Source organism: Sciurus vulgaris (assembly GCF_902686455.1).
Source record: "Sciurus vulgaris genome assembly, chromosome: 13".
NCBI lineage: Eukaryota > Metazoa > Chordata > Mammalia > Rodentia > Sciuridae > Sciurus > Sciurus vulgaris.
Genome location: NC_136474.1, coordinates 50,060,052 through 50,086,099, shown reverse-complemented (window position 1 = coordinate 50,086,099; position 26,048 = coordinate 50,060,052). Strand labels below are relative to the sequence as shown.

General features: G+C 41.6%; 1 protein-coding gene across 4 annotated transcripts in view; it reads left to right on the top strand.

Moving 5' to 3' along the window:
• TMEM241 (transmembrane protein 241) overlaps nucleotides 1-26,048 on the top strand; it is a 152,268-nt gene that overhangs the window by 34,366 nt on the left and 91,854 nt on the right. For all 4 annotated transcript variants that reach the window (XM_079109370.1, XM_079109368.1, XM_079109369.1 and 1 more), the window contains 6 exons: nucleotides 8,805-8,882; nucleotides 13,427-13,452; nucleotides 16,842-16,893; nucleotides 18,561-18,609; nucleotides 20,045-20,090; nucleotides 21,473-21,508. In XM_079109370.1, coding sequence (XP_078965496.1) covers nucleotides 8,805-8,882; nucleotides 13,427-13,452; nucleotides 16,842-16,893; nucleotides 18,561-18,609; nucleotides 20,045-20,090; nucleotides 21,473-21,508 — 287 coding nt within the window. The remainder of the gene's footprint in view (nucleotides 1-8,804; nucleotides 8,883-13,426; nucleotides 13,453-16,841; nucleotides 16,894-18,560; nucleotides 18,610-20,044; nucleotides 20,091-21,472; nucleotides 21,509-26,048) is intronic.

Below are 26,048 nucleotides of genomic sequence, written 5' to 3'. Positions count from 1 at the left end.
GTTATGCAAAACACTTTCAAGGTAGCTCTCCCATGAAGACTCCCTTGATGTGGCAAGGCCTTGAAGTTCTGGTCTCCTGATGTGCAGCTCCCAGGAGGAAGCCAGGCAAACTCTGCAAGGACCCTGCAGAAAGAGTTCTTCGTTGAATTTTCTCCACCTCAAACTCACAAACAAATGATATATAGAGTTAAGCCAAAAGAAGACTATTCTTGTGGTTATCCATTAAGCAAAGATTTATTTGGGACCTACTGTGTGCTGGGGCTTAAAGACAAAGAAGACCTGGTTCCTGACCTTGAGGAAATGAAAGGGATGGGAGACAATGAGAGACCTACAACTCCCCACTGGAACAGCCACCATGAATATTCAGTGTCAAGTACATACTAGGCACCTCTCTGTTGCCAGTTTGGATGTCATATGAAGTCAGACTCTCCTACGCAGCTGATTCTGGCCTGCCTCTACCTTTTCTGCACTGAATGACGTCACCGTGGTGATGGCTCTTATGGCATGAGTCTCAGTCTTTGGACAGTACAGTGCTGATGGTTCGTTGTTACTCTCATAATTTCCTGGCCTGAAGCCTTCTCCCCTATGCAGGGTTGCCTCAAAACCTGTGCTGGCGAGTGTTTAGGACAGATGTACAAATTCCTACATGAGTGAGCCTGCTGGTGAGAGGCCACTGGTGCTGGTGATTTGCCTACTGCTCAGACCATGTCACTTTCTTGCTTAGGCAGGGCCAGGGTCAGCAGTTGGAGGGACTGTGCAAATCTTGGTTAAGGCACTTGACAGGACTGGAATTGACTTTCTTGCTGACCTCTTTGAACTTGATCTTTCCTAACTGCTTGTCATGATTTCTCTCTTCCATGAGCTCAGCAGCCACTCAACACGTTGTGGGTGGAGATGGGATGGAGGGAGGTGTTGATGAAGGAACACACATCGATAATTAAACCCATCTGGAGTGGATTACTCAGTTAAGCAAGATGGAGCTTGTGGGTCTCCTCTGCCTTTGGCTCCAATATCACATAAAGGAACCTGGATCCACAAAGGAAAGAATGTAAGTGTTGGTGTCGAAAGAAGAAGCTGTCTCCTGAGGTCCCTGTTACTGCTGAGTAGGGGTTGCTTTCCTTCTTTTATGTTATTTTCTAATCAAGGTGATTACTGTTCAGTCTACAAAGATTACTTTGTTCAATAAACAATGTGGACTTGGTGGCAATTCAGTAAACCCCTCCTAAGATTCTCATTATCTTCTTGCCCCATCTAAAAGTGTTTCCCATAATCATATAATAGATTATGGACTCCAGGGGGAAAGATTTATGACATCAGATTTGACAGTGATCTCTTGACTCTGGTACCAAAGGCACAGGCAACAACAACAACAAAAACAGACTAACTGGACTTCATTAAAATGATAAACTTGGGTGCATCAAAAGACAATTATCAAGAAAGTAAAAAGGCAACTTGCAGAATGAGAGAAAATGTTTGCAAACTACTTCTCTGTTAAGGAAACAATATAGAGACTATAAGGAGAACTTTTAAAAATCAACAGCAAAAACCCAAACAACTTGATTCAAAAGTGTGCAAAGGACTTGAATAGACATTTGTCCAGAGATGATGTATAAATGGTCATGGGAAGATGATCAACATCATTAATCATGAGGAAAATGCCAATCAAAATTACGAGATATTTGTGTGCACGCATGAATATGTAACAATGAATTCCATCATTATGTATAGTTAAAATGCACCAATAAAAATAGAGAAAATAAATAAATTCCATGAGGAAACAAGCAAAAACCTATGAGATACCACTTTATACCCATTATTATAAAAAAAAAATAACAAGTGTTGGTTAGGATATGGAAAAATTGGAATCCTTGGGCACTACTGTTAGAAATGTAAAATCATATAGCTGCCATGGAAAACAGTATGGTGGTTCCTGAAAAAAATTAAAATAGAATTAGCATATGTTTCAGCAATTCCACTTCTGGATATATATCCAAAAGAATTGGAAGTTGGAACTTGAAGAGAGATTTATGCATATATATTCACTTGACTATTATTCCCAATAGCCAAAAGGTGGAAGCAACTCAAGTGTCCACCAGTGGTTAAATAAACAAAATGTGGTAACACATACAATGATACATTATTCAGCCTTTAAAAGGAAGGAAATCCTGTCACATGACGCAACATGGATTAACCTTGAGGACCTTATACTAAATGAATAAGCCAGACACACAAAGACAAACACTGAATAATCCCCCTTATATGGGATACTTAGAGTAGTTACATTTATGGAGACAGAAAAGAGGGATACTTACCAGGGGCTGGAGGAGACAATGCAGGGGTTAGTGTTTTATGGGTCCAGAGTTTTAGTTCGGCGAGATGAAAGAGTTTTGGAAATGAATGGTGTTGATGGCTGTCCAACAATGTGAGTGTATTTAATGCCTCTTAAGAATGGTTAAAGGGGTAAATTATGCATATTTTACCACAATTTTAAAAAATAAAAACATTTAAAAGCTCCAGAAAGACTTTTCTTGGGGATCGTATGAAAAGGAGCTGATAATGTGTTCTCACTTGTCTCACTAGCACTCCTTTGGGGATATGCATATTTAATTTAACTGAATTCAGTAATGTGCAGTTGGGTAAAAGTGCAGTTCACGAAACCAAGCAAAACTGCCCATCGCTCCAGTGCAGGCTTTTATTTTTTATTTTTTATTTTTTTGGTTAGATGACTTTTGTTTATTGTCTTAGTCTTTTTCTTTTCTTTTTTTTCTGTTACTTCGACAGTACAATACAGGTGTTTGTGCCAACTGGAGAGTCGATGCCTCCTGAGACCTTTTCTTATTCCTATGCATGTTTCTTAGGATTTGCATTTTGCCAAACTGAAGAAGTTTCTTGTATATTCATCTTGTATATTCAGACGCCTGTTTTTCATACAACAAGGCCTGTAACCAGTCAGCTCTTGACTGAAAGAAAGAACAGAAATGGCCTCTGAGCTTGTGCTGGAGGTACATTAGAGAAGAGGGTAATCTGGTCCTCTTATGTAAATAAAATATTTATGTAAATAAATAAATTACATCATGCAAAATCAATTAATGAATATTCATTTATTTGTACACCTGTGCATATTCAATCAAGTACCTCATACGTTCCAAAAAGGATGCATGGTAGCTGTTGTAGTTAGAACATGTGGTGTCCCCAAAAGCTCCTGTGTTAATGCTGTAATATTCAGAAGTAAAATGATTATGAGAGCTGTAATATAATCAGCAAATTAATCTGTTTGATGGATTAGTAATTTGAATGGACTACTGTACCAGGTGGTAACTGTGGGCAGGTGGGGTATGGCTGGAGGAGGTGGGTCACTGGGGGCATGCCCTTGGGGATCGTGTCTTGTCCCCCGCCCCACTACTCCCAGCTGAGCAGCTTTCCTCTGCCACACCCTTCTGCCACAGTGCTCTGCTTCATCTCAGGCTGACAGCAGTGTAGTTTGCCATCCATGGACCGAGTCTCTGAAACCTTGAACCCCAAATAAAATAAAATTTTCCCTTTCTAAGTTGTTCTTGTTGGGCATTTTAGTTACAGTGATGAAAAGCTAGCTAACACAGTCGTTTATAAAAATAATTACAATGAAAACAAGATAAATATTTTTATGCAGAGGATTTTAGAAAAAATATAGACAGATGAAACCACAGAAATTTAATGCATATTTATGCCATATTATTTTATGATATAAATGCACTTGGACCTTGAATTTAGCTCTCAGCTTTCTGTAGCTGAATAAAAAAAATCACATGACTCTCAGTGCTTATTAGAGCAGAGCCATTGCTGAAGAAAAGCAGTGCTATTTCTCACTGCCGGGTCTCAAGGGAGGTTTCTTTGGGTCCCCATAAAAGATTGACTGGGAGACTTCTTGGGGCAAGTCTCTCATACTGTCCTTATAATCAAACCCACAAAAACCTAGTGTCTAGGATTCTTAGTGCTTTTGGAGACAGAAGACAAAATTTGGTGGGGGTAAAAACCATGGCTCTCTGGTTATCTGGCTCCATTCTAGTGTGGGCAGATTGCCTCAGACAATCCATTAGGAACATTATTTCTTGCATGCATAATTCTGGTAAAAATTGGACTGCCAACAGTTGCCAAGGTGGCTTTATGTAGCAGGGACCTAGAGTGCAATTATTCCATATTCAACATTAAGGATATATCTAGATATTTAAAAATCACCTAGAAAGCAGAAAGTAGAATTGACATTTTTTTTCTTTTGCTTGCTTTCTTTCTTTGGTACTCGGCATTGAATACAGGGGCATTTTAGCACTGAACTACATCCCAGCCCTTTTTAGTGTATTTTAAAATTTTGAGACAGGGTCTCACTAAGTTTCTAAGGCTGGCCTTGAGCATGCTATCCTCCTGCCTTGGCCTCCCAAGTTGCTACGGGCATGAGACACCATATCCAGCTGGATTGGCATTTTGTAGAAATTAAGAGGCTAGCCCAGGACTTGCTTGACTTAAGGGTCATCCACACCCCTGCAGAGTGACCCAAGGCCATGTCTGCTGATGGGGCCAGGGTTTTCCATAGAACACTGCCCTAGGTTAATTTCAACACCTGAACAAATAATCAAGGCTTCAAAATTCCATCTCCAAAGCATGGGAATAATGAAATGTTCCTAAGGAATAGCTATCCATTTCTCTCATAGCGAGACAAAAATTTCATTAGCACATGGATGAAATGTTAAATTTTAAACTAATACACTCTAAAGAATAAATTAGTTGTTCATTGTGCCCTAGGTAATTAAATGAATTGACCTGCTATATTTTCAAATTTGGTCAATTATATTTTGGCAGAGTTACATAAAAAATGGTGATTTGAGCTTGACAGTGGTTGGTGTTGGGCCATTTTTTCCTAATGAAGGGTGGTTGGATCTTTTGTTGTTGAGGCCATTCTGAGATTCTTGATATTGTGGAAGCATATACTTATTTTTCTGTTCTCTTTAATAGCAAGTAGATATTTGGGTTATCTAAAAGCAATTTCATGATTAAGGGGCAGGTTAAAAACGGAATCAGAACAGATGCCTCAGTTTTCTTATTTGTATAATGGGATGTTAACAGCAGCTCACTTGTGGAGTCACGATGCATTTTAAATACGCGAAAGCAGGTAGAACAGTGTCTAGCATGTTCTAAGCATTCAGTGTGTCTTACCTACTACTATTGCTGTTATCATTTCTCAGAATTTTTGTTTGATATAACATAAGTCCTGCTGAAGCTAACTCCACAAAGATAAGAAAGGGCAGATTTCCTAAAAGAAGCAGTCACTAGAGGGTCTTCTGAACTAGTGTAACATACTTCCAGGTAGGCAATTAGAAGCCAAGAAAGATGGTGAAGTTGCAAACTGTCTTTGATACTGTTGTTTTGCCTTTTCCTTTTTTGATATGGGGTTCTTGCTGTGTTACCCAGGCTGGTCCCAAACTCCTGGGCTCAAGAGATCCTCTTGCATCAGTCTCTTGAGTGGCTGGGATCACAGCACCCCTGGCTTAATACTGGTTTTGGTAGATCTCCGTATAGGCAGCTGGAGTTTAACTGGTCAATTGTAGGATCTCTCTGAGGCCTGCTAGCTTCTCAGTTGGAAAAATGGCTTAAGAAATTCAGATTTAAAATTTAAGCAGGAGGTGAAGTGAAGGTATCCCTTTAAAAAATGGCATAGATTTTACTTGGTTCATCCATTTTGTATTGTACCAGTCTTACTGGGATAAACAGACTGCCAGGATTTAGAACATACCAATCAGATTGAACTTCAGACTGTTGGAGATTCAGGAAGCTTTCACTAGGGACTTGACATAATTTAAGTGTCATAACATTGAGGCTGGAGCCTGGGCTTTGCAGTCAGTCCAGGGTTAGAGTCACAACTGTCCCAGAACCAGTTGTGAGAACTTAAGCAAGGGGCCTAGTCTTTAAGCCTCAGTTTTTCTATCTTTAAAAATCAGAGTAATAGCTTCTACTCAGAGAGTTGTTGGGAAGAGTTTTAAATAAGAGAATCCAAATAAATCGTTGGCACTGTATGCTTAACACATTGTTGGCAGCTATTATTAGTGTGCTTTAAAATCAATTCTACACATATGGGTGGATCCTTTTCCAGAATGTGGTCGGAGTAGAGCCTAAGAAGACTGAGCAATGTACAGTTCATAAAAGAAAATTAAGGCTCTTTGAAATCTAGAGTTAGGTCTAATGTTAGGGTCTCAGTTCTAAATCTGATCTCATTACTGATTTTATAGCCAGGGAGGCAAAAGCCATTTCAAATAAGGACTTCATTTGATAAGCTTCAGGTCACCCTTGCACACTTGCTTTCATGTGCCACATGATTAACTTGGGACTTTCTTTGCCAGCCTCTCAAGTCAAGAACTGGAATGCCAGGGGCCCACCTTCCCAAACATGGGCCTAATGGATAAAGCCACCTTTAAAAAAATCCATTTAATGTTTTTTGGGGGATACAGGGCTAAGAATTGAACCCAGGGCCTTGCACATGCTAGGTAGGTGCTCTAACACTGAGCTACATCTTGGTACTTCCTTTAATAATCTTAGGACACATACAAAAACTTAAAACATGTAAAGCTTAAGAGGAATTTTTTTTAAAGCACAAAAAATAAGTGAAAAAAATAGAAAAGATTGAAAATAAAGCCTGAATTTTTAAAGAAAAAAATCAACATGAATTGAACTTTTAATGAAAGATAAAGACATAATATATGTTTTAAAAGGCAAGAAAAATGTAAATAAAGAATTGAAAAAAAGAAAAACAGTGCAGAGTGGAATAGAATACTGAAATAGAGCAGAAGCTATTAAATCAGAGAAATTTTAAAAGCAAGGTAAATATATATCCTCTATAAAGATAAAGTAAGTAGGTGAGCTGCATAATCTTGAAGCACATCCTCTAAACGGAAACAGTTAGCCCACATTGGTCCTCAACAGAGCAGGTGCGATGAGCTGCCTGTTGGTGATTGCCTCCTTCTGTACAGCATTGAGCTCTGGTCATGGTCCTTCTCCTACGTGATTTCAGTGGCTCCTCCCAGCACCCCAGCTGTTATCCCCACACTACCACGGAGGAAACTGCAGCCTGGATGCTTGCCTTTCTCCACTTAGGGGTGGAGAAGGTGGTACCCAAAGCCCAAGCTGATGCGAAAGTGGTGCTCTTGTTCTTGATGTTTTTCTGCCTTCCAGGAAACATCATTACATCATCAGCAACAAGGACAACAGGATCCCCTGCCCTTAATCCTTCCCCCTCACCTTGTCAAGATTACCTGTCGGGCTGGAGATGTAGCTCAGTTGGTAGAGTACTTACCTCGCAAGCACAAGGCCCTGGGTTCAATCCCCAGCACCACAAACAAAACAAAACAAAACAATACAAAACAAAAAAGATTACCTGTCAAGTTAGAAGAGACTACCAATCTAAGTGAATGTGCAGTGGGTCCTTGCATGTCCTAATAGCCCTGTGAAGTGTTATATTTATTTTTATATCTTTTATTTTTTAACTTGGTGCAAATTTGGTCCCATTTATTCATATATTTCCTCAATTCCATCATCTAGGTATTTCCTTAACGAGGCCAATTTTCTCCAACTTCACTGCCACCACTGAGTTTAGACTACCATCTGGTCTGGTCACTTTTATCAGTTTCCTGTGGCTGCTGTAAAAAATTACCACATATTTGAGTGGCTGAAAACAACAGAACCATATTCCCTCACAGCATGGAGGCCAGAAGTCCAGAATCAGTTTCACTGGGCTGAAATCAAGGCATCGGAAGGCCACACTCCCTGCAGAGGATGTAGGGGAGAAACCTCCTCCAGCTCCGGTGTCCTTCTGCATTCCTTGGCCTGCGGCCACATCCTTCTAGTGCCTCTGGGTCACAGTGCTTCTTGGCTATGTGTATCAGACTCTCCTTTCTTTATGTTAGGATATCTGTGCCTGCACCTGGGGCCCACCAGATAATCCAGAATAATCTCTCTATTTAAATTCACAAAGACCCCTCCCTGCTTCTGCCATGTAAGGTAACATTCCTAGGTTTCAGGGATTAGGACGTGGATTATTGGGAGTGGGGCTCAGTCTGTGATATCCCTAGACTTTTTCCATCTCTGCTTCCTTTCCCTGAGTTCCTTTAAATATGCAGATCAATTTATGTCTTGGTCTGCCTTAAAACTATTCAGTGGTTCTTGTGGCCCATGGATGCTCCTACTTCCCTGATAGGCCTGTCATTATTACCTCTCTGCCTTTTCTCCCCCTATTTTTCCCTTCCTCCTATGTTTCACTCACGCTCAATTTCTTCTGGTTCCTCGGAACTGGCACCTGGGTTTGCTTTCTGGGCCTTAGCTCTGCTCTGCCTGAGATACTCACCTACCTCTGTATTTCAGTTTATCTTTCAGTTCTCACGTGGACTTTGAGCTTCATCTCTTCAAGTAGACTTGCTGTCCTCACCTGGGTCAGCTGTGCCTTTCTGTTCCTTCTGGGCTCCCACTGGGGACAGGATCCCTCACACATGTTCATGTTGTTCATGGGATGTGTCCCCTGCACTTGGCATGCTCCTGACACCCAGGAGGTGCTTAATAACTTCTTCTTGATGAGAAAACCTATAGGAGGGGAGCCTTTCCAACCCCCTTATTAAGAATAATGCCCGACAACAATCCCCAGTGCACGCAGAAGTGTTTGCTGGAGATATGACCTATGGGAATGCTGGATGTTCCCACAGATCTTTATTTTTAAACAAAAATCAAGAATCATGTAACTATGAGATCGGAGAAAATATGTTCATGCTTATTATTCTGCTTTCTTTCAGGCCATTCCTGTGTTTCTCATTTTGCATAATGTAGCTGAAGTTATCATCTGTGGCTACCAGAAGTGTTTTTGGAAAGAGGTAAATGATCATGCAAAATGTTAGTTCCACTTTCCTAGCATTAAATTTCAAAAAGAAGCACTTTTCTTTTCATTGCCTTCAATGATATCTCTTCCTGCCCCCAATTTCCAGCCAAAACTGCCTGACAGTGGTCACTAATTTCAGGGAAACAGCTTTTCACATTGCTCAGTTGATCATATATTCGTGGAATGTTTGTTCATGTGAATCCAGGGCTGAGCCAGAACCTCTAGAGACAAAGAGGAATTTGCCATGGGCCTGGTGGGAAGCAGTCCCACCCCCAGCTAATCCAGGTACCACAAGAAAATGCACCACAGAGCTTTATATGGTGGTGGGGAGCATTTGCCCGCCTTAGGGGAGGTTTTCTTTTCTTTCCTGTCCCAGCTGTACCTTGAACCAACCAGAGAAAGCCCTTCGCCTTTGGGGCCTCCATCTCTGAAAAACCACAGCTATGCATGTGTAAGGTGCTTCCAGTAGTTTCTAGCACATAATAGGTGCTCTGTTTGCCAGCTAAGATGTTTTAATTTGGTCCCACAGCTTGCTGTCCTCTGGTTCTCCCCAGGCATCGGAAATGCAAGGGATCAAATGGAACTGATCTGCTTCTCCCATCCTGCTTCTCAGGTGGGAATCCCACCTGGTCATCATCACCCCACTCTGAAGCCTCGGGGTCCCCTTGCACTCCTCAGTCTCCTCTCCCGCCTACATTCCCTCTGTTACTGAATCTGTCCCCTCTTCTCCATTCCCACTGCTGCAGTCACCCTGGTTCAGGTCCTCTGCCTTCGGGTGGCCTGGTAGGGGCTGAGGAATGAGAACTTGGCCCTCTGAGCCTTGGGGACAGTCGGGTAGGATCTGTGTCCTTTTCTCTGCAGCTGTCCCAGGCAAAGTGGGAGGTGGAATCCACTTGGCCCTCTGGCTGATCTCCATGTGGGTAGAAGGTTCCCTGCTCCTCAAGCAGGATGGGCTTATTTCTTTCTGATCTTTTACTTATCATACCACTGTGCAGTTTCCCTATTGCATCAATTATACCATGTGTCCTGGTGTAATTGTTTTCTTTCTGACATTTTATAGTCAATGTTGTCTTAGGTTCAATAAGATAGGGAAATATTTTCCCTGTGTCTCCCGGAGGCTTCCTTTGAGCCCTCCCAAGGTCAAGGATCATGGGACAGGTGTCTTTATAGAAGAGGTGCTGAGCTGAATAGTCACCAAGGCGGCACTGAGGGTTAGGTTCCTAAGCTCCCTGAGAGCCACTCAGCTCTAGGAGGCTGACTCATGACCCTCAAATTCCAAAAACCCTCTTAGTCACGAAAGGGATACTTTCTTATGAGTTTAGACATAAAGATTTGCCTGATCTGGGGGTGGGATTGAGACACCTCTTCAGGGTTTTATTTCCTGATGGTCAAGTTGAGTTCTGGAGATGAAGGTGAGTAAGACTTGGGGTTAGAGAGTCCCCTCAGGATACTTCCCTGCAGCAGGAACCCTCCCCTATCCTGCAGGGCAGGGACCAGGGTTCTGTCTGAGAGAACCCATCCTTGGAATTAACTGGATAAAAGCTTGAATCTTCACCTCCATTTCATCAGTAATGCAAATCAACCTCATTTCTTGTCTGGGAAAATTAGAAAACAATTGTGTGGGTAAGATTTTTTTTTAGTTATTAAAAAAAACCCCTTTCTTTCCTTTCTAAATATAATAAGATGGAATCAGCTGTAGAGAAGCAGAGGAAAAAATTCCAAAAATCAACTGTTTTTACTTCCTTGAGAGCCTGCAGTATTTTTATAGACATTTTTTCTATATACATGTATAAATGTATTTACACATAGGGTAAAACACATCCTGTGTTTCCACTGAACAGTTTGTCAGGAATCCATATTCCCTCAGCTTTAAAGTCTGATCTGTTATGAAGATGACTGGGATACATGCTTGATGTGACTTTTTTTGCTGACCTGTGGGTAGGAGCCCCGATGTGTGATCCATTTCATGAGGAACACAGTTGATCCCCACCTCACAGACTGTCAAAGGTTACGAAGCTATTCTAACCATTATGTGTAGATTTTATTAGAATCCATTTTGGAAAGTAATGTTAACCACCTCGTGACCTCATTCCCAGATTATGAGAATCAACTCAATCTGGAACCTGTAGCTCACTTTTATGATCTACAATTTGTTCTCTGAGTAGGCACACAGAGGGACACACACACCATTTGACTCTAAGGTTCTTTGTGGCTTGTGGAATTCATCTTCTACCTTGCAGATACATTAGAATACTGCTTTTCATTTGTTCAGCATTTATTAGGTGTATACTAAATAGCAAACATTTTGCTAGGCCTAAAGCTGTAGAGGTTTAGGAGCTATTTATTACTCTTACAGAACTCAGCATTAAGTGGAGGAGCCAAGATGTAATTGTGAACTGAGGTGGAACGAGGTGTGGATGTACCGGGGAGGTGACCACCAGCAAGTCTGCTGGAATTGAGCAGGAAAGGCCTTCCCAGGGGCTAGATTTGAACCGAACCCCACAAGATAGGTAGGGATTTTCTAGTTAGATAAGAAAGTATGCTCCAGGCAGGCAGAGGAAGCAGCAAATGAAAGCTGGTGGCTTAAGGGGACCAGCAGGCTTGTCCTGGCCAGCAGACTGTGGAAGAATAGAGTCAGATTTTGAAACCAGAATGCCTGGGTTCAAACCCCATGACCTTAGGTGACTTCCCTCTTTTCTCCAGTGAGTCAGGTGCCCTTATCTATAACAGATAACGCATGACTATTAATTATCCCATGATTAAATAAGTCAATTCATGTAGAGCCCTTAGGAATACTGCTGGGCTCAGAGTAAGTAAGCCAACCCAGAGTGATGTTAGCCACTTAGTGTTGATTTTGGCAATATGACTTTTGAGGAGTTGTGGTGACCCATTCAGAAGCTGAGATATTGTTGGAACTCATTACTGGGTTATTTCTAAACAAAGGTAACATTAACTCCTCAGTTGTTTTTGGAGCCCTGGGAGAATGGAACTAAGTAACGAACCTATTGCTTGTTTTCACTGTCAGTATCTCAGGTTCTGGGCTATTTTGGTTTGAAGAAATTTAAAATTTAGAAAAGAATCTCTCCTCTGTGGGAGGGTGAACTCTTTCAGGCTCTGGATGGATTTGTTGCCTTGTGAGGTAGACCCTTCAATGGTTACTGACCACAAATGTTTTTCATGGAAAAGTTGCCCTTCCTTTTAAATCTCTGTCCTTCTTAGTCCTGCTGTTCCACCAGGCTGTTGAGATTTTGTTACATGTGGCTCAGAATCTTTTAGGAATATATTTTATCCATAGGGGGGGCAATTATGCAGGAACTGTGAGCCCAAGCACCTTTGCCTTGGGTGGTTATCCTCTCTGCATTTAGGGGCTCTTTCCACCAGGGGGCAGAGCAGCTATGCCTGGCCCTGCTTCCTGTACTCCCCAGATGCCAGGCTGGACAAAAATCAGCGTTTAAAGATCCCAAAGATGCAAGCCACTGCTTTGCACACAAATTGAATCTGTTTATAAAAATAACAAAAACTTGGTTATTTAGTAACACATGCAAACTTAAGATAGCAAACCACTTATGTTTCTCTTGTCAACACTTCACTTCTAAACAATATTTATTCTTCACACTTTATCTGAACTAGTGTCAAAAATTGTAGTTTGTCCCCACCTAGCAAAATAATCCTTCTGAAATCTCCAGAATAAATCTGTCATCCTACCTATTTCTTCTGTCAAACAGAAAAATCTGCGCTACTCCCTGCTTCAACTTCCTCCTCTGTTCAAAGAATTAATACTGGGAAATTGGCTAATTGGCAAGAGTTTATAAAGGTAGAGTCCAAATTAGAATTTCTTCATTGCAGGAAGTTTTAAATGTCAAGTTTCTATTCCTCAGTCTGCCATTTGTTCCCTCTCTCTAGGGGTAGAGTAAAATGTCCCTTCTCCTTTTTTCTATTTATTAATTTTCACATCATAATGGATTATTTTATAGGACTGCTCAGAGTCCAAGGTGGATAAATGAAAGGATTTAAAGAGACAGACCTGTGGCTCAGGGTGGTTGCATGCACCTCTGTTCCCAGATACTTGGGAGACTGAGGTAGGAGGAACGCTTGAGTTCAGGAGTTTGAGGTCAGCTTGGGCAACGTAGTGAGACCTCATCTCAAAAATAAATAAGTAAAAATAAAAAGATAGACCAAGAAGAGAAGTTGAATTAGAGCTTAATTTATTTTCCTCCGTGGATATGGATTGCATCTATTTCTCTCCTTTTCCTCTGCTTGGTATGGAAGATTCTGGAAGGTTGGCCCTGACATCATTTCACTTTTCATGGGTAAACATTGTAATGGTGAAAGTGCTTTGCTGAGGTGACTCAGCTCTGGAACTGAGTCATCCTTCATTTGGTCCAAGCAGAAAAAAATTCAAAAAATAGTGAAGTGCAGCAAGCTTGTAAGACCCCTAATAAATTCACTCATAATTTATTTGCCTCTTACTTGAAATGTTTTCTTTTAAGGGGGGGAAATGTTTTTAAAGACTAATAATGTCTCTTTACTTTCACACAGAAAACATCTCCTGCAAAGATCTGTAGGTAAGTTTTTTAAAAAATCAAAACAACTCTAAAACATAAGATTGAACCTCATTTTAGCTTGGGTGATAGACTATTGAAGATTCTGGGAGCTGACAGAGAAATTTATTATAAACAGTCATATATCCCTATTTTGTATCTTATTTTCAAACTTATTCTCTCTCTCTCTCTCTCTCTCTCTCTCTCTCTCTCTGCAATTTTTATTCCTAAGGGGAAAACAAAACTAGCTTGTGCTAGATTTCAGCTGTTGATGCCCCAAAACTTTGTAGTACATTGTACAGTACTGGTGGGGAACAAAAATGAAAAACATGGAAAGGACTTAAATTTTTTAAAATAATGCAGGTTTCTTGGGCCTCTTAAGATTTTCCATTGTGGGAGAAGCACTGGCCTGTGAGCCCCAGTGTCTGAATTGGGGTCTTGGGCACAGCAAAGGGATGGTGGGCAAGTTTCTTCCCCAACTGAGCCATTGTTTTCTCGGCAGAGCATGACCCAAGTGGACTCTCAGGCAGGTCCCTCCACCTCTGCTTCTCACTCTCACCCCTTACCTTGTTCTCTCACTACTTCCTGCCTCCTCAGCAGTAATTAAGATGCTCAGTCCCATGTTGGAAAACCAACAGAGATGCTTTGATACACAGATTTAGGATTTTTGTTTCAGATATTTCTGGGCTTTCATCCAGACCCCCATCCCTGTTTTTCCTTTGCCTTTATTACAGGCTACAACTTGAAAGAAAAATATAAAACAAAATCTCGGGACTCACTGCTTGTTTAAAAGGATACTAGCAACGCGTTAAAGAGAGGCATCAAAGCCTCTAATACGCAACGTAGACATGCCGTGCTCAAGTATGGTGGGAACTGTGCCCCTGTACCACCCCCTGGGTATCTCCCATCACCTCATCCTCAAGCAATTGCCTGTGTGAGGGGATCTCTAACATGCACTCTCCAGGTGGGAAGTAGCCTGCATTCCAGAAAGCCCTCCATTCTACTAGACTCCAAACCTATTAAGTTTCTCCTCTCCCCCCACCTAAAGCCTATTGCCTACTGCTGAGCAGTCCCAGAAGCCCCCTGACAATCTCTTTTCTACTCACCCCACTTTTTGCCTTGTGTTCTTCTCTAGGCCACTTTTGTGTGTGCATTGAAAGTGGGGAGGAGGCTGGGGTTGTAGCTCAGTGCTTGCCTAGCATGCATGATGCACTGAGTTCGAATCTCAGCACTGCATACAAATAAAATAAAGGTCCATTGACAACTAAAAAAATATTAAAAAAAAAAAAAAAAGAAAGAAAGAAAGTGGGAAGGCTGAAGGAAGAGGGTGGGCTGGGTTGGAGAAGCTTTTGGGCCTCTTGCTGTTCCACATTCTCCTGTCCTGACCTTCCTCAGTCTGGGGCCCGAGTCTGAGGGTTCTTCTGTGCCAATTCTCCTGTTCTGGTGCAACCATCTGGCATCATTACAGCAGTGAACACTTGGAATTGGTTAACATCAGTCTCCAGGACACTGAGATTGTTAATATCTGCTTGTTGCATGTTACATAGTTATGATATATATATTATATATTATATGCACATACATATATACTATATAATATGTATGTATAATCTATAGAAGAATATTGATCAATCTATATTCTATATTTAGATTATGTATGAATATGTCTCCACATAAAGAACATAGAATTTTGTATGTATGGAATGTGTATCAGTATGAGATGCCATATGACAAGATCCCCTGAAAGTGAAAAAACTGTATCCAGCACTTCTTTCCATGCCTTGAACCTTGGCTTTTACCACCTGATGGAATGGTCGGTAGTGAGGGGCCTAACCCTGTATATGATGTTGCACTTATAAAATGAAAAGAGACTAGAGAACGAGACTTAGTCTGCTGTCTTCTTTTGGGAGGACAGAATGGCTGGGAAAAGCTATAGGCAAAGTCTTTTTGTATATGTAAACCAGAAGACAGATACTAAAAACTGATTACTGAGTCAACTCTAAATGAACTTTGTGATGAATAAGGATAGTTTTCTGAAAATATCTGATTGGCAACATTATTTTTTTGTGCAAGAATTTTTGAAAAACATTATATTGTGCATAAATGTGTAAAAAAAAATGTAAACATGTAAAAAAGTAGATAATAATATAAGGAAGCCCATATGCCCATCTCCCAACTTCCATAATTTTTAATTTATGGACCTTCCCTCTGCTTCACTTCAATATGACTTTGAAGCAGATCCTAGCACCATAGTGTTTCATCTGTAAATATTTCAGTTGTATGAGAGATTTTCCTAGTAAAACTTTTTATGTGGGAAATAACATTTAAGCCTATAGAGAGGTTGCAAGAATATTACAACGAACTCCCATGTACTATTCACCTACATTCACCGAGTGATAACATTTTTTTTCCATTTTCTTTCTCTCTCTCTCCCCTTCCCTTCCTTTTCTCCCACATATATAATGCATGCCTACACATATATAACATTACCCAAAATACATACATTATTCTTGTTTTTCTGAACCATTTGAGTGTAAATTGCACAGACCATGACCCTACCCCTAAATACTTTAAAGCATATCTCCTAAAAACAGAAATCCTTTTTATGTAACTGAAGTGCAGTTACTAAATTTAGGAAATTGATATCTGATACAATACTATTATCTAATATCAGAGTCCAAGTTCATGTTTTGCCAGTATCCCAGTATTATCTCTTGTAGCAATTTCCCCTCCAAGGATGTCTCTCTTGCATCCTTTAATCTAAGACAGTTCCTCAGCCTTTCATTGCCTTCACATTTTTGAAGCATATAGGCCTGCTTTTTTGTGGTCTGTACCTAAGTTTGGTTTTGTCTCAGCCTTTTCTCCCAATTCAATTCAGCTTTCACCTATTTGACAGGGCCACCTGTTTGATGTTGTACCTGAGTGTGTCATTATCAGGAGGCATATGGCCTGGGTCTATCCAGTTATTGGAGATTATTGAGTCTGAACATTAGATTTTAATAAGCTTTTTTTTTTTCCCATGGTATTTCTGTTCTTATAACCAGGATGATGGTGATCCAGTTGCTTAATTGGCCACTCATGTTTTCTGGGGATCTGTAGTCAAAAACCTTAATATTTTATTAAGTACTCGACAGACACACTGTGTTTCTTGAGTGAACCAGCTCTGGTTTTCAGGTGTCCTGCAAGTGCCTGGGTCTGGCCAGTGGCTAGCTGAAAAGGTATCTGGCTGTCAGCAGAGAATGTAATTGAAAGCAACACAGGAGTCAGGTTCTCAGAGGATGAAGGGAGAACTGGGTTGGTCTCGGGCACTTTGCCTCCTCCAAACTCCAAGGGATCTGGTTCAGCCTCCATCCTTGTGGGAAGTGCTTTGATGTTGAAAGGTGAAGCTGCCTGTTTTATCTGCCTGTCCACAGTGCCCTCTTCCTCCTGGCCGCTGCAGGGTGCCTTCCCTTCAGGGACTCCCAGGTAAGTCCAGGTGAACTCCTCGTGCCTTCAAAGAGTCTTTTACTCTCTGAAGTCCCGTGTGTGCAGACTTCCCTAGGCCTTCCTTTTAGAATGAGGATAACCTGGCCTGTGCGGAGGCATTCAGAAGCTCCCAGGCTGAGGCCTTTTGGCCCAGCAGCAAACTCCAGTCCCTCAGGCCTTAGAGCTCTGGCCCCAGGCTGCATGCGGCGCCATCTTGCCCAAGTCTGTGCACCTGCACTCCTGTGCCTGGGTTGCCCCAGCCTCAGGCACTGAGGCAAAGTTGATTTTCCCTCTCATTGCTAGGACCTCTGCTGGGAGTGATTTTTACTTGGTCACCCTGTGCCAGAGTTGATTTTTCCTTGTGAGGCACTGAGGACACCTCACACCTCCAGTAACCATCTCATTGCTAAGTGCTTCTTTCTTTTCTGCCTCCTGTTCTCCCCCAGCATTCTTAAGTCCCCACCACATGTCTGCCATGGCACCAGGCACTGAGTCTTTGTTGTGGCAGAAGTTGGAGTCTGTTTCAGAGCAAAGAGGAGGGAGATGGACAAGTGAACAGTCAATTAATTCTTTTTTTTTTTTTAAATGTTTTTTTTACTCATGGATGAACCTTTATTTTTGTTTAAATGCAGTGCCGCGAATCGAACCCAGGGCCTCACACATGCCAGGCCAGCGCTCTACTACTAAGCCCCAACCCCAGCCCCAGCAGTCAATTAATCATAACAGGGAGACCAGTGCTCAGTCCAGAGAAGCAGGGAGGCTATGAAGCACCTAAGACGACACAGGGACTTGGGAAATAGGAACAGCTAACAATGACAGGATCCTGCTGTGTACCGTCCCTGCACCAATGCTTTTTATGCCCTATTTTACTTAAAATTTCACAACCAGTCTGTAGGACAGGGACTATTATTATCTCCATGTAATAGCTAAAGAACAGAGAGGCCTAAAAGGTCACCAGCTAATGAATAAGAGGGGATTTTAGAATGTAACCCAGATCTCTCTGGTGCTAGAGCCAGGCACTGCTTACTGAGCCTAAATCTGAAAGAATGAGGAGTTACCAGAAGAAAGCAGGCAAGGGGAAGTGCCAGAGGGGTCATGGCTGTGCTGGGATTTGGCTTTATTGAACACCTGCTATATGGCCACCCCATTCTAACCCCTGCCCTCCTGGGACTTCCGTCTAGTGGAGGGTGAGTGGAGATGGAGACAGAGTGAGAATAAGGAAACTGTACAGTGTGTCAGCTATATGGCGGCCTGTAGGGGAGAATAGAAAGGGAGAAGAGGAGGGAGTCTCCTTGGCTAGTAAGCAGAGAGCATTTGTGTTTGGGAAAATGCAAGTCATCCTTGTTCTTTGGGGGTGGGGGACCCTAGTCACGACTGGAGGGTTTTGAGGGGGCTTGTCATAGAGCATAGAGGTCCTTGAGTGCCATAAGTTTGGATTTGAACACAGTGTGGTGCAGTCTGGGTAAAGGGGTGCTGGAGGCAGTGTTGGATCAGGAAGTTGTTTAGGCTACTGGGTGACACATAAGGAGGAACTGACCTAGGACCCTAAAAGTGCTGATTTGAAATCCTTGCTGCACTGTGTTCTGACGACCCAGGTTTCTGACTGCCGTGCTGGATCCTGTTTGTACTTAGAGCCGTTTCTTTCTTTCTTTTATCCTGTGTTACAGTTTGATCCAGATGGATATTTTTGGGCTGTAATTCACTTACTCTGTGTAGGTAAGTTTTAAGTGAATGCTTACTTAAATAATTGAGATGTATTTTTTATTGGTGCATTATAATTATACTTAACAGTGGAATTCATTACGCCATGTTTGCACAAGCACATAATTTGATCAGTCTCATTTCCTCATTGCCTTCCTTTTCCTCCCTTCTCCCTTCCCCTGATCTACTAGCTGTACTCTACTGATAGTGACCCTGGACAATAGGAACATTAAATCAAAGGTGTTAAAATTAAATCCAAGGTTAAGGGCTGGGGTTGTAGCTCAGAGGTAGAGTGCTTGCCTAGGATGGATAAGGCATTAGGTTTGATCCTCAGTGCTATGTAAAAACAAATAAAATAAAGTTCAAATTCTAAACAAATAAATCCAAGATTAAAATTAAGTGGGCATTTTCTGGATTGGTTTTTCTATTTTGGAGTTTTCCTCAAACATTTCCCTTTCCAATACGGTTTCCCTTTCCAATATAGTTTCCGATATAGTTCTCTTTCCTCTCTTTCATGACAAACATTGACTTCTAATTTTGCCTGCCAAGTCCACTGGTGGAATGCTGGTTGTTCTTTCCTTAAAATGGCAGGAGGGAAGGAATCCAGAGTATACAAAAAGAAAAAAACAAGCAAATAATAATAATATCGAGGACTGAAGTTGTGGCTCAGTGGTAGTGCACTTGTCTAACGTGTGAGGCACTGGGTTCGATTCTCAGCACCACATATAAATAAATGGATAAAGTAAAGGTCTATCAACATCTTAAAAATATTAAAAAAATAATATCAAGTTGGTGAAATAAAAGGACCATCTGCTTTTTTTTTCTTGTACCAGGGATTGCACTCAGGGGCACTTAACCACTGAGCCACTTCCCCAGCCCTTCTTTTGTGTTTTATTTAGAGACAGGGTCTCACTGAGTTGCTTAGTGCCTTGCTTTTGCTGAGACTGGTTTTGAACTCGAGATCCTCCTGCCTCAGCCTGCTGAACTGCTGGATTACAGGTGTGCACCACCACACCTGGCAGGCCATCTGATTTAATTTCGAAGCATATGTTCAGTGTTTCTTGTTCGTAGTCTTCGGGGGAAGAACCAGTGCCCTGAATTTGTTAGGAAATGTTCAGGAATTCCTCAGTGTTTCTCTTTGTCATGTGTATCTGCGAAGGAAGTAAAACCTTCCTTTTAATTATATGCTCCTGTGGATCATGACCCTTTCCTTGCCTGATGCTCCCTGCAGGTCACTTGAAGGACTGACCTGCATTATCTCAATTCACATCCTGAGGCCCTCCAATGTTCTTGATCCCCTCCTGTCAGTGTGTGACCCTCATAGGGAAAAGGGGATGAGGAGTTATGCCTTTGGGGTCCTTCTCTGCATGGATTTTGTGCTTCCTTGAAAGTGCGGGCAGCACTTAAGCAGAATGCTGTGTGCCAGTGACTCCTGTTACTTCATTTCCAGGTGCTTATAAAATATTACGGAAGTCCCAGAAGCCCAGGGCATTAAGGTAAGCTCTGAAGGTTTGGTGAATTGTTGTTTGGTTAAAGGCAAGGGGTGAGATCCATGTGGCATGAGATTCTTCGGTCTTGCCAGACACTCTGCATGCAGGTCTGGTGCAGGAGGGCAGCAGAGAGCCCTCAAAGCTGTCTGTCTTCTTGCTGTCTGCTGTCCTAGCCACTCTGGGCCAGGCCCTCTGCCACCTTAAAGGGAACAGCTTTCAGCTATGTGTGTAAAGACATAGATTACCCTTCCTTCATGGGCAGCCATTTAGATAAGAATTTAATGAAATGTGTACAATCAGCTGCTTTGGACCCCAGTCAACTATGTTAGCTTAGAGGGGCAGCTTTGTCTTCTTATTTCCCCAGTGCCTTCCAAACTTGACTCAGTTTATGCCTAGGAGTCTCCTTAGTTCTGTTCTTGGATAAAATAAGGCCTTTGTGGCAGCGAGCAATGGACTAGCCTTGGTGAATGTGAATGAAGAATGACAAGAATTGTGGCCTAGGTTGAGGGGTTGGTGGCAAGACTGGCCAGCTGGCCTCTGAGTCTTGGGGCCTGAAGGTCTAAAGAGGAAAAGCCTGAAGGCAGTGACTCCTGAGAAGGCCAGGCCCTCTGAAAACCTGTGGCTTTCACTCCCCCAAGAACCTTTTGTTTTTTGAATAAGGTTTTTTGGTAGCAAAAAGCGGGTAGAGTTGCCTTGAAAGACAGGATGCCCTTTAAATTTGCATTTCATATGAGCAGCAAATTCTTTTAGTTTAAGTATGGCTTATGTGATATTTGGAGCATACACTAAAACATTACTCTATCTGAAATTCAAATTTATTTGAGTGCCCTATAGTTTTGTTAAAAATGGTAGCCCCAGAAGCCAGCCTAGTGCCCTGAGATAATTGACGCTCCTTTGAAAGTCATCATATGCTTGTGGGAAGCCATCAACCATAGGCAAACATGTGTGATAGCACTGAACTAGGAACTGTTTTTAAAAAATAAACCAGGGGGAAATTATGGGCAAATTTAAATATTTTAAAAGAATTCAGTAATAAAAAATAAATTTTATAAAGTTATTTAAGGTTAATAAAACTCCTTGAAATTGGTGTTGAATATAAAGTATTTTCTCCTATTTATTGATAATTTATAAAAGTAGCAACCTATATAGAAATAAAATTTATTAATAGTGAATAATACCTATATTAGGTTTTTGAAAAATTTCTTCTAGGGCTGGGTTTGTGGCTTAGTGGTAGAGCAGTTGCCTAGCATGTGTGAGCCACTAGGTTTAATTCTCAGCACCATATAAAAATAAAATAAAGATATTGTGTCCCATCTACAACTAAAAAAAATTTAAAAAAATTTCTTCTGTTGTTTCATATGTTTTATCTTTTCTCTCTCATTCCTTAGTGACATTGACCAGCAGTACTTAAACTATATATTCAGGTAAATATAATTTGTATTTTTAAATACCAATGTATATTCTTCTAGAACTAATGAATTTTTATTTTCCAGTATATTTTGATTAGAGAACAAATAGATTGCCAGGAAATGAAATGCCAGGAAAGGAAGCTAAATAATTTTTGAAATGACCAGAGTTGGGGAAACCAAATAGATGTCCTGCCCTTAGACCAGGTCTTCATCCAGCCCTGAACAGAGGGCCACACTCCTCCCTTTGGAGGCTAAGGGACATTTCATACAGACTCCACGCCCTCACTCCTAGACTGTGCCCAATAGTGCCCTACCCAAATGGCTCTAAGCTCGCTGCTGGGGCCTCCCAGGGGCTGCCTTCCCATCTTGTTCCTGTGCCCAGTGGGTGTCCAACGAGAGGCTGTTACTGGAAAGGGATGCAAACAGAGTGTGGCATTGCAGGCTGAGGTGTTTGTACACATGTGTGGAGAATTCTTGGGGTGCAGGAAGGAGCGGGGGGTGGAGAGAGAAGAGGGCACACTGGGAACCCAGAGCCAGAGGCCAGCCCCATGCTGCCACCTCTGACACGAAGCGCCAAGTGTTCTTAGAATCCTAAATCTTAATCTAGATTTTAGGTTGTTTTCAAGGTGTATTTGCTCAGGTAGGATCAAGTTTGAGGCTTGATTTATAACTTTTAAATGTGGTATATGGACTCTTGTTCGTACCCTTGTCCAGCCAAGCAGAGGTTAGGGTCGTCCTGCTAAACAGTATAGCGGGGACTCTTTCTTGGATCTCCGTAGCCTCAGACTGTGCACTACTGCACAGACCTGATTGAGAAAATGAGATATGCTGTGGGGAGCCCAATATTGCCTAACATTGTGAACTTTACTATAGAGGACCAAGGTTGGAGATATGCCTCACCATTTGGTCATGCTGATTTCTGGAGGAAGTTACTCTACTTAAAATGTTCAACTTGAGCTGTATTATCCATTTGCAGAGGATACTCCTAAATATCTTAGTATTTATTAAAATGCTTATGTGCTTGCAAGATGCACCGAAGCATCACTGTGTACCACCTTTGTGCTCAGCCGAAAGCAGTCAGTTCTACTTAGCTCAGACCTACCAGTTCTTTCAAGAGATTTTTCTGAAAATACAGAAGGCATTTGTATTTAAGATATTTCTGAAGGCTTGGGGTGAAGTTCAATGATAGAGCACTTGCCTAGCATTTGCAAGGCCCCAGGTTTGAACCCAGCACAAAAAAAAAAAAAAAAAAAAGGTTTCTAAGCCATTGGGCCATGGCCATGTTAGGCAATTCTGTACAAAAGGTATAGCCACCTCACACAGCAAAGGAATAGAGATATGGAAAAATGAGCCTCTGTTGATATTCAGCCCTTTTTTCTATCCTCTCCCCTTCCACCTGTGTGACAATATTTATTGCCTGTGAGCTCGGTACTCCCAGCTTCCTGGCTGAAGCTGTGGCATACCCTGCTACAGCCGTGACTGGTTCCAGGATTTTCCTTCCGGTACAAGTGATAAAGATGTGTGAATCAGAATAAGCACCACTATTCAATTTCCCCCTGGCACTGGTTGCTGAGGGAACTGGTGTCCAGCAACCAGCAATCTGCTCAGACTCCTGAGTTGTCCTTGTCTGGGCCAGCCTCAAAGGCATCGCATGCCAAGGCAAAAAATTGATTTGAACTTTTGAAAAATGCAAATGGTTGGATGGTTCTCTGCCTTTGGCAGACACTTCTACTTCACTGAGGATGTATTTGCTCCCTGACCCTAATGTTTTTGGTGTTTCTAATATAGAGAGAAGAGCAAGGCACGTGGTAGGGGGAAAGAATGAAGGAAAAGAAGAATGGGAAAGGCTGTACATGGGGCTGAGCATAAGTAGAACTGCTAAAACTGGATATGACTTTGATCTGCATTTTGGGGACTTTAGACAATGTAGAAGGAATGAATATTGTAGTATGTCCTTGTAGTACCAGTTCTTTTGAATATAAGGCAGATCCTGGTCTCTCTCAGTCTATTAAATAGAAAATTACAATAATGTTGCTCATTTATTCTCCATCTCCTTATTTTGCAGATGAAATTTTGTGTATGTGTGTCAAAGAGAAATAGGTATTCTCTCTGGAGTATGACTGAGAGAAACAGAAGAAAAGTACTGGAATTTAGCCTATGGAGATTATACTTTCCTCATATTTTCTTATTTTATTTCCTGTGAGCACAGGGAAGTTTCAATTTGTTCACTGTTATCTTCTTCGATATTAGAACAGTACCTGATACGTAGTAGACACTCAATATATATATTTATTGAATGAGTGAATTTTAAAAAGGCCTGCAGTCTCTAGGCCATCCTTGGCTTGTGGCCATATCCACTTCGGTCACATCCGTCTCTGTCCTGATAAGCACGTGGCCTTCTCCTCTGTGTTTCTTCTCTTCTGTCTTCTCCTCTGCTTATAAGAACACTGGCTTTTTGGATTTAGGGTCCACCCAGTTAATCCAGGATGATCTCCTCTTGAGATTCTGAATTCAATTACATCCATAAAGACTCTCATTTCAAAAGAGATCTCCTCGCAGGGAGCAAGGGCGAGGACTCGGAAATGTCCTCCATTTAACCTCCTGTATGTGGAGTTGACCCAAGTTGCTTTCTGAAAGTGACTGATAAAGAAACACATGGAGAAATCCTGATCCACATCAAGCCCCCGCCTTACTTCAAAGAGGAAATAATTTGAAAAAATAAAAAGGCCTGCAATTTGGCATGATATACCTTTTATGTTAGTATAATTTCCTCTTTAGAGTTCACATATAATTTATGACCTTAGAACTATTGGGGACTTCAAGTTATATTTTTCTTCAAGTGTATTCCCACCTTAGATAACCTGAGATAATTAACTGCATTAGAACACACATTGAGCACCTGCTATATGCTTGACACTGGTAGGCACTTGGGATCCAGAGATGAATAAAATATGGTTCTTGCCCCCGAAGAGGTCATAGTGTAGGAATTAGGAGTGGGTTAACATTTTATTTGCAAATTTTCAGATAGGAGTTAGAGGAACACCTCTTTCACTTAATTATTTCTTCTTCTTTCTACCCACTAATATTTTATTTGGGGGTCACCCTTTGGAGTGACCCTTATGGTGGATATGGGGGAACAATGGCAGGCCCTGAGAGGTATTTTGGGATGGAAAGAGATGCTTCTTATCTTGCAATAGGAGCAATTGCTTCTATTCCTGAAGTTATAACCAAAAGAGGATCCAGGAAGTTAAAATGGTGAAGAATGTACAGATTAGAAGTTTTCTGAAAAATGACAAGATGTCAAGCAAAGACTTACAACAAAGACAGAGAACCCATGTGAAGGACTAATCATTGTGTATGTGTACTACAAGTAAACCTGTCTTATGAACCTACAACTTCTATATGATCCCACACAATGGGCTCTTCTCCATTCTTTCTCCCAAGCATCCTCTTCTCCTGCCTACTGCTGCTGCTCAAGAAAATGGGCTTTCAAAGCAAAGCTTGGGAAAAACAGAAAGGGTACAGGGAGATAGCCCCAGGAGCAGGGCAGGGCTGACAAACTAACAGTGGTTTCTGCTCACAGCGGTCTTCCTTCACACTCGCTACCATGTCATCACCCACTGGAGAATGCCTATTGTGATCCTTGTTCCCATGCCCATTAGAACCACCTGGGCCATAACAGAGAAAACTTGTCTGGACCCCGCCCTGGGAGATTCTGATGAAAGCCAGGATGCTGGCTCTTCTGATGTGCAGCCAAGGCTGAGCCAGAGCAGGCCATCCCACACATTTTCAGAGATTCCTTCCCATACTTATAGATATCAAGTTTGATCAACTGGATGGAATGGAGTTTTAGAAGAGGCTGAAGAAGATGGAGGATTTGGCCCACTGCAGTGGGCACTGGACAGCATGCAGGCACCAGAGAGGGGTGCAAGGTTATAGAAATTTCCAGAAAGGAAGAAGCAGGTGCCACAGTCAAATATGGCTCACATCAAAGAACGCTCCTCAATCCTCAATGTCTTTTAACAGCCCCCCCACCCCACACCATCTGTTAAACTTCAGTCCAGGTAGTTTTCAGCTGTGCAATGGTTGGAATGGATTGATTTGTGAACCAGTTGGAAATTTAACTATCTAAACACAGTTCACTTTATGGAAAAAAGGATACTTAACTCACTCAACTCAATGACTTGCTTTTACATTGCAACCTATTTTTAATGTGGAGTTCTCTTTGTTTAACTCTCAAATACTCTTGGTAAATTAAATATGATGATAGTTATGGTCCGCCAGGACTAAGAAAAGTGACATCATTGACCCTCAGGTGGGACTGGAGGCCCTCAATCTATCCCAAGAGGATTCAGCCTTTTTGCCAAAGCATTTTAAGACATTCTCACTCTCTGAGTTGGGCTTAGGCAGAATGAGACTAGTTACTGTAGATAATTTGCTCTCAGGCCAATATAACTATTTCCAAGTAAAATGGATAAAATTTATATTTTTATGCTTTCCTGTTTTGTGTGTGTGTGTGCTGGAGAAGCTTTCTTGACTACTTTGCTATGTCTTT